This window comes from Gymnodraco acuticeps, unplaced genomic scaffold (assembly GCF_902827175.1).
Source record: "Gymnodraco acuticeps unplaced genomic scaffold, fGymAcu1.1, whole genome shotgun sequence".
Classification (NCBI taxonomy): Eukaryota; Metazoa; Chordata; class Actinopteri; order Perciformes; family Bathydraconidae; genus Gymnodraco; species Gymnodraco acuticeps.
The window spans coordinates 4,016,824-4,025,967 of NW_022990440.1; the positions used below are offsets into that span (position 1 = coordinate 4,016,824).

Below are 9,144 nucleotides of genomic sequence, written 5' to 3' on the forward strand. Positions count from 1 at the left end.
TCAGAACACACAACATAGAACATACATCGAGAAAAAAACCATGTAATATATTATGTTGAAATGATGCAAAAAACGACAGTATAGTACGACGAAATACCAAAAATGACAGTTTAGTAAGTCAAGAAGTAGCAAAAACTACGTAGAACACTACGTCTAAACTATCAGAAAAAACAACGTAGTAAAGTATGTTGAAAATGTGCTAAAATAATCATTTTTGCATGTTGGTTTTTTTCTGATATTGACACATTCAACTATTTCATTTCAAAATAGAACAAGCATCAAAATATGAACATTTGAGTTATTCGGTTGCTTTTTATTTCGAGAACATTCCATGGAGACGTTGTATATGCATCGTAATTACAATCAGGACAGTTAGATCTTCTCTGACCAAAAAGTCCAATGTATTCCAGTATCTCCTGTGATCTCCTTTCCATTACCTGCATTTCACATTGAGATTTTGAAGATGCAGAAGAAATACATTGCTTTGAGAATAATCCATTCAGATACAGAGATCCTTTAAACATTCTTTATTTGTAGCCAAAATGTAAATATTACATCAAACATATTTGAAACAAGCTGCACATAAACTCACTTGCTAGTAGCCTTAACACTGATACCACAAATATAGTGACATTTAGGTTATCAGTGCAGCATTCTTTACCAACAAAGGTATTTAGTACAGTCTAATCGTTGCTGAACCAAGACCATCAGCAGGGAAATAAATATGTCCACCGACATGTTTCTCTCATGGTGCAGTCATTGCTGAGAGAGGAGCTCTGACGTTCATGTCTGAGAACTCTGCACACAGTTTGAAATACAGACAGAAGTGTGAAACACAGAGCCAGTCTTTTTGCTTCTGTTTTCCAGGAGTGCATCTCACAGCTTGAAACCAGAGTGAAGAGCCACGACTCCACCGGTGAGGTTGTAGTACTTCACAGAGTAGAAACCTGCGTCCTCAATCATACCTTTAAACTCCTCCTTCAGGAAAGAAGAAAAGGAAATGACTGAGTCCACAAAGTTACACTGCAGACAGCTTGAAAAACATGAACTTAAGGAAACATACAGTGACTCAGTTATTCAGTAGTTTTGTCCTTTAAAAAAAAAAGATCACTACAAATGTTTCCCCATTATCTGACCTTAAAATGTACTTAGCAAAAGGTCTTTAAAATAATAAAAAGGTATTACATTTAACATCTGGATTCTGCACATATCCTAAATTAAACCATTAAAATCAGAAAGTGATGAAATACCCCCAACTGGAGTTGAATCAAATCAGAGTAGCAATGGTAGAAAAGAGTAGACGGAAGAAAGAAAAAAATGTTCTTACCTGGTCCGGGAACTTGCGGATGCTTTCTACCAGATACTGGTAAGACTTCCAGTCTCCAGCTATCACCTCTCCCAAAACTGGGATCATCTGGAAACTGTAAGCGTCATAAAGCCTGAAAACATGAAACGGGATCAAAGTCAGTGAGCTGAAACCTGCTGCAGATACTCATTTTTCTAAATCCTTCTTATATGAAACTAATCGTTTGTTTGTGATGAGTTCTTAGCCTATACAAGTATTTTAAAAAGAATAACACAGCGCCTTTTTTTTCATTAATTTGAAATGGACTAATTTGCATAATGAGTACTTTTACTTTTGGTACAAGATCTGAGTACTTCTCCCACCTCTGGCCATGGAGCAACAAGTCTCCAGGTTTTTATTTAAACCGATTCTTAAAAAAAATATTTGACTCAAACTATTCCTGTGTTCTTGGAGGAGTGTTAATCTGAACACTGGAACCTTCAGAGTATCCACTCTCCTTGCTCTTTAGTCAGGGTTCATACACTTTTTCATCAATGACTTCTCCATGACCTTTACCTGATTTTCCATGACCAAAATAACACTTTCTCAGCGTATCACTGAAAATGGTTTATTTTAACATGGAACAGGAAAATAAGGTCTAAATATGAAACATGTTGTGCCTATCTAAAACAAATCAAATAGTAGGCTTACTAGCTTCTACACGCTAAAGCAACTAAAATCTCTCACCAGCTAAATACCATTTGACGTTTCATTACTATACAGTATTTATTAGCATTATAGTATTACTATTTTGGCGATTAGATAAAATATAAATTATATTTGATGCAACGTTAGTTACATTCCATGACATGAAAAATATTGTTTTCCAGGGCCTGGAATTTGCATTTTGAATTTCCATGACTTTTCCAGGTTTTTAATGACCATAAGAACCCTGTTTAGTACTCTGCAGCCAGCTCACATTTAACAAGCTGAAGTGCTTTTAGGCACAAAACCACAAGGGGGCGTGTTCATCCAAGGACACAAAATCCACTCAGATAAAAAAACATATATATATATATTTCTATTTGTGCTCAGTATAACCGAGCATCTATGGGATCTGTCTTAATGTAGGCAGCATATATGTAACTTAAAAGAAAAACAACTGCTTGTATGTGGTGAAACAGGGTACTCTACTCTTGAATACGACCACCTCCGAGAGAAACAACAAGCTGTGAAAATGTGATGAATCAACAGACTCTCTGAGATTCATACGGTTGATTCATATTCACAGTTAGTCACAATTCATTAGAGAGCACTGCTCCTCACCTTGCTAGAACAGGATTTGTCACTTTGCTGAACTCCAAACACATAAACCTGCCACCGGGCTTCAGGACACGAAGAGCCTCCTGCAGAGCCTGAGAACCAGAACAGAATGAGTGCTGACATGCTTAAAGGGGCTCATCTTCAGGTTCATATTAGTATTCTGTGCCTCTACTGTGGCATGGGGGGGGGGGGGGGGGGTTAAGTTTTTGCAGTCCATTTACATGCACACAAACCTATAGCACACACTACAGGAGAGGGAAATCCCCAAAAGCAGAAAAGGGCCTCTTTAATGACAGTTTAAATGATTACTGAATATCTCAAGTCACTTCTACAGCACAGATATCAGTTAGTAACAGCTTTGCAGTTCTTTGAAAAATACCTTTCTTTGTAAGTTGAGTATTATTGGATTTGAAACAATTGAAAGACATACTCTAGTTTACATATCCATGTTACACACTGGATAATTGAAGAATTATATTTTAGATGCATCTCTAAATACATTTAACAATTTGCCAAAACAAGTCTAGCTGTGAGCTCTCTTAATTCACGTGTAAGATGTTTAAAGCATGTTCAAATGAAAACACATTATCTACAAATGCACAACAACTTCTTTGGTTTCTTTTTCTGACAATCATATGTGATCAAATAGATCACAGTTAAACACTTGACAGTACTGTCTATAAGTAGAGTGTTATGCATTAGATAATATAGAAATGTAATCAGATTAAACAAACACATATACATTTTATTCACTAAAATATGTCTAATGTTTGTGATTTGCATCTACTTTAATTTTGCATGCGTCTCTTTAAAAGTGTTGATTCACAAGGACTGTTATGTTTATGGTGTGTTTTTAAATGTGTTGATTTACATCAGTGGTTCTCAAAGTGGGGGGGGGTGCAGAGGCATGCCAGGGGGGGCGCGAGAGACCAGGAGGAAAAATGGTTATAAAAAAAATTATCATATTTTGAAAAATTATTGATTCGAAAATAATATGATGCAGTACAGTACTATCTATTACGTCTGGGTCTCTGTGTTTCATTAAAGCTCGGCTCTGTGTGTGTGTGTGTGTGTGTGTGTGGAACGAGCCATTTTGTGTGCGTGCGCGAGCGAGAGAGAGAGAGCGCACCGGTACCAGAGATTGTTGTTAGCTTCTAGCGAGCTACGCTAACGGATATAAGGAGTTTTTTCAACAACAAAGTGGAGGAGAGTCCTCTCCTGTCAGACTGAGAGACTCAGTGATCTAAAGGACTCTCAGTGTTATCTCAGTGGGTCTCAAACGTTTTGGTCACCATTAATGTAAACAATTATTTCTGAGGCACACATTTATATGATCATTATAGTTATACAAAAATAAGAGAATAAATGAAAAACAGGTATGAAATACTATATGACAGTAAAAAAAGAATAAAGTTTAAAAGGAGAGTGATTTGTAAAATATCCATAAAGAAAAAGTAAATCTGTTTACAGTTCTGTTTCATATGGGTGTTGAGAGATGTATCCATAGATCTCTTCATTTTACTCTCAAAGTGCACCAGATTGATGCTTTTAACTTCAATATTTTAAAAAAAAATCTTCCCGGACGAGCTTGCCCCCAGACCCCTCCTATTACCTCATTCACACCAACGCAACTCCGGTTCAAGCTCCGTGCTAGAGCTTTTCAGGTTCAGAACCGGTTCTTCAGTTTAGCTCTGGCTCTTTTCACACCGCCCAGAGTCCGACTGGTGCTGCGTCATCGTTTGCCTCATGACGTAACCGTTTGCGTGCCTGCTTCATAAAGCCAAACCGTGCGGATGAAATCAGTTGCATTAATTTCTTATGGCTCTATCTGCAGCTTTTCCGTGGTTTAGTTATATTCTTATAAAAAAGTGTACTCGTGTCAATAAAGGTTTTTTTAAAACACAACTGCTTCCGAGGTCGGTCTTATTTCTTAAGGTGGACTGAACCATGAGTGTGGAGTAACGTTGTATCTTTCATTTAAATGAACTGTAACCTTCGCCCGGGTATAACAGCTGTTCTCAAATGAACACGTGAAGTAAAGTTTAATATTTATAGTTTTATAGATTTATAATGAGTTATAATGAGAGGTGATCAACGTGAATGCTCAGGTTCCACCTTAACACGCAGACACGTTGCAGAAACCTTTATATATATACAGTCTATGGCAGAAACACTGAAACTCTTGTTAAGTTTCTCCATCGTTGTGTACAAACTGGATAAAACGCGGGCTTTTTGTTGTTGTTCAGGAGTTGATCCTGTCTCTTCCCCCGCCTCGACGTATGCGGTGCTTTTGCTCTGGCCGGACAATTTGTTGGTGCTTGAAACGAACCGGATTCTGGAGCTAAGAGGCTGCTCCGCTGCGGTGTGAAGAGGAAAACCCGGTGCTTTTCAAGCTCCAGCTCCGAACCGGCCTTGAAACACTGTTGGTGTGAATGAGGTATTTGTGAGGTCCACACACCACCTGTAAAAATAGCACTTTACCCCTGCTTACCAATATGCCGTGAGCTGATTATCGAACCTCCATTGTAACAGTCGCGGGTACACTGTGTATTTGCGTGGGGAGTGTTGCAGTAGAAAATTCCACTGTAGCGCCCGGTACATTAAACCCTAAATGTTTGAGCACCCTCTATGAAACGTCAAGCTACCCCACAGCACCCCCAAAAGAAATCTCTGGCGCCGCCACTGAGCCTGACTATTTGTGTTGGGGGGGGGGCCCGAATTTTTTTCTCCTCCAAAGAAACAGAAAAAGTTTGAGAACCACTGATTTACATGGACTGTACTTTCATGATTATTTTTCAATGTGTTATTTGATCTGGACTGTTATTTGTAATGTGTGCTTTCTCATGTGGATCCCGGGAATATGAATGAACAGTCTTCATAGAAGCCTCTGAGCATGAGAGAAGCTGTAGTGATAATGCAACCAGTTACCTGATCTATATGGGTGACGTTTCGAATCCCAAAGGCGATGGTATAAATATCGAACTGGTCATCATCAAAGGGCAGCTCCTCTGCGTCCCCCACTACCCAGGACAGACCTGCCGCACACAGGCACACTTCAGCAAACGTTGCCCTCAGATCACAAGGTGGAAGAATAATGATTATGTACACCGTTGAGATCATGCATGGTCGCACAGAACGCTCAAACAAGTGTTTGCATAATATTATCTGAGACATCCAGCTGTAGATTTAAGGCTCGACAATACAAGAAAGATATTTTCTGTAACATTGTTGAATACAATAATATGAACTGCAATAAATAAACAGATTTTTTAAAGTGTACTTAATTCTGCTTTACTATAGTACTATAGTATATCGCTAAAATGCAACAGATTAGTTTTTGAATAAAAAACTAATACAGCAAATTTAAATGAAAACTACAGGCACCAATACAAGAACTGAATGTTAGCTAAAGCTCTTGTTTATGGCTGCCTGATTTAGAAATGTCTAACAACAATTAGTAATACAAATGGAATTCTGACTAAAACCATATTAATGATAACTATTTTGAGTTTTATAACTGAAACCAAAATAAAACTTTTGGATGCTTTACTCACAAAAAAAAAAAAGCCAAACTTGTATTTTTGTATAACTTTGTCATAATATAACGTATGGACACATTTGGGCAATAACAAAAATGGCTGTCTGACTCTGGACGCAAGGATGGAGGTGAATTCAGACTCCTATAACTAGAGCTGCACTGATTAACAGAAAACTTATTTGAACAATTTTAAAAATAGATTAAAGATTTAAAAGTAATTTTCCATGCAAAGATGTTTAAAGCCTCTTTAAGAAGGAGATGTCCGGCATTTCTCTGTTTTGTATCAAATTAAACTGAATATCTTTCGCATATGGATGGCCGAAACAAGACATTTGAAGTCATCACTTTGGACTCCATGTGATTAATAAGAGAACCTCATCTGCAGATGAATCAATAGAGAAAATAATTGTTAGCTGCAGCCCTACATTTGTCCCTATGACCTGTACATATATTGTGAAGAGATAATCCCAAAAAGCTGTGTTTCACATCTGAGGGAAAACTCAGGGATCACATGTCTTGAGTTTATCAGAGTGAAGCTCACCAGCACTGATGCCCACGCCGTCAGCCTTCTGCTTTCCTACTCTCAGCATCTCCTTGTTGATGTCACAGACCACCGCTCTGGATTCCTGGGGCCCGTCCTCCTCCTCTGTCGAGTAGTTGTTAGAAATGTCCTGCCACGACGGTGCCTGCATGGACCGGGCCGCACGCCGCTTCTGCCTCTCTTGCTGAAAACGAACGTACTCCAGAAAACGGAACGCAATGTCACCTGCAAGGAGAATAATCACAACAACACAAGAAGTCAGTGAGGTAAGGTTTAAGTTTGATGGTATGTACAGTACACAAGAGCTGCTTTACCCGTTCCACCGGCCACGTCCAGGAGTCTCACCCCGGGCTGGGGGTGCATGACGTGGAGCAGCGTGTCTTTCCACAGTCGGTGAACCCCCAGACTCATGGCATCGTTCATGGTGTCGTACTTCTGCGCCACGTTCTCAAACACCTTATACACTGGAAAACACAAAGAGAGAGCATCTTGTCCCTGAAGCTGACTCACATATTCTATCTAAGAATATACTTTAGATGGTTTGTTTTCGCTTGCTTTAATGTTTTGTGATCCAGGAGAAATGTTTTAAATCTCAAGTGATAAAGTCAATATATAAAGTTGAATGTCTTTGGTTACTTATTGACATGTTAATCATATTCTAAATGACTTGCCTGGGTAAATAAAAGGCAATATAAAAATAAAATATTACTTTGTATTTTAAACTTTCGACAAGGTATCTTTATTTGAAATGGCGGCAGTGGCTCAGGCTGAAGGGTCGATCGGACCAGAAATACAGAATGTGGACCGTTTTGTGGAGAGGTGCCAGGCGCCCTTGAGCAAGGCACCGAACCCAACTGCTCACTGGTGCCGGACAGACTGGCATGTGTGCACCTATCTGTATTACAATGCATATATATGTGTGTGTGTGTGTGTGTGTGTGTGTGTGTGTGTGTGTGTGTGTGTGTGTGTGTGTGTGTGTGTGTGTGTGTATGTATTAAATATATATATAAACAAAGAGGGAAAACTGAACTTGCCCCTAGGGGGATCGATAAAGACTCATGTTAAATGTTTTTAATATTATTTGTGTATAACTTTTAATAATTAGATGATAGAATGTCTAAAATTACCATTCATGAAATTGAACATCTTTATTAAGTTTTTCAATAAGGAAAGGAAATGTTTTTTATTCTTGCCATTATGCCAAACACAAGTTTGATGAGGGGAAAGGTTTTTGAGTGTTTATTAGTGTAACGTTGGGTAAATATTGACCGAGAACAACAAGTTAACAACATACAGAAATAGTATGCTCTGTGCTAAATCAGCCAATTATTTCCTTAGCTTAAAATAAAAACAACACTGCAGGTACCACACAATTTAAAACGTTATACCAATATCTGCATCAAGGTATCACTGTTAAATTCACCTTCAACACATTAAAGAGATTGTATTGACAGAAATGCATTTTCATGGATTTAGTGTAAGCCGAATTGTCTGGCACATTCTTAAGATCCCCACAACATCTGAAATACTTTCCCTGGCGGTGTGTCAAGGAGCTTTTAAGTAGTGACATGACAATGAAGTTTGTTATCATACAGAGAGACACCTCACCTCTCTTTGCCTTCTCTGTCTCCGGCACCGTTTCAAAACCGAAGTGCGTGCTTCTGTCTCCGGCGGCCTCGCTAAAGCACCGACAGCTCGGCGGCTCCCAGCAGCCAGCGGGCCGGCCTGGAGCTCCAGCAGCGGTAACATTAACATTTATGTGGGAAAGACGGATCACCCTCCGAAACAGGAGTCTCATGGAGGCGGCCATCTTGCCAAATTATGCAACTATGCGACACTCTGTCGTCATTCACAGGCGACGGTTACTCTTTTTTTCAGACCGCCCATCAGTGTATTCAATGTTTTTAAATGTCAGCTATTTATTATGCCACAAGTTAGTTGTTGTTCTCAATATCTGGCTTTTGGTACAATGTTCAAATATGTATAAAGATAAGTAATAATACACTATGTTACAACAAAAGTGAGTTTGAGGAATAATAATACAAAAACATAATCAAGAAACAAATGATGATGTATTATCATCACATTTTAAGATGTGATATAGGCTACTTTATTGTTCCCCAATAATACACACTGATTATTTTTTAAATAGAAAGTGACACATGTAAATGTGAATACTATGGTTTTCACATTTACATATGCTACTTTAAATAAAATATCAGAGTAACTCACCATTTGATTATTAATTGTTATGAGGACTTGCAAACGCTTGTTCTATGTGATATCCAAGGCTCATTGGTCACAGAGCCTGTACCCATGGGCGGTTCTAGGGGTGGGAGACAACGGTGGCCAGTGCCCCTGTAACAATGAGCTTTGACCCTTCTGTGGCCCCCCTCCAAAAGAAGAGTTCATAATGATAATACAATGTCAGGTAGCATTGTGCTGTAACTAGCCAAA

At 38.7% G+C, this 9,144-nt stretch overlaps 1 protein-coding gene across 1 annotated transcript; it reads right to left on the reverse strand.

Moving 5' to 3' along the window:
- Window positions 1-511: 511 nt before the first annotated feature.
- coq5 (coenzyme Q5, methyltransferase) lies at window positions 512-8,524 on the reverse strand. Its single transcript, XM_034225248.1, has 7 exons — window positions 8,296-8,524; window positions 7,002-7,151; window positions 6,688-6,912; window positions 5,537-5,643; window positions 2,612-2,700; window positions 1,328-1,439; window positions 512-978 (listed from the first exon to the last, which is right to left on the reverse strand). Exons 1-7 carry the CDS (start codon window positions 8,495-8,497, stop codon window positions 877-879), a joined length of 987 nt encoding a protein of 328 aa, XP_034081139.1. The 5' UTR covers window positions 8,498-8,524; the 3' UTR covers window positions 512-876.
- Window positions 8,525-9,144: the final 620 nt, after the last annotated feature.

Excerpts from the sequence above, each read along its gene's own strand:
- coq5 (XM_034225248.1), bottom strand. The coding sequence starts at position 8,497 with ATGGCCGCCTCCATGAGACTCCTGTTTCGGAGGGTGATCCGTCTTTCC. Across the intron at positions 7,152-8,295 it reads GACAGAGAAGGCAAAGAGAG|TGTATAAGGTGTTTGAGAAC; the intron begins GTGAGGTGTCTC and ends TGTGTTTTCCAG. Across the intron at positions 5,644-6,687 it reads CGGCGTGGGCATCAGTGCTG|GTCTGTCCTGGGTAGTGGGG; the intron begins GTGAGCTTCACT and ends TGTGTGCGGCAG.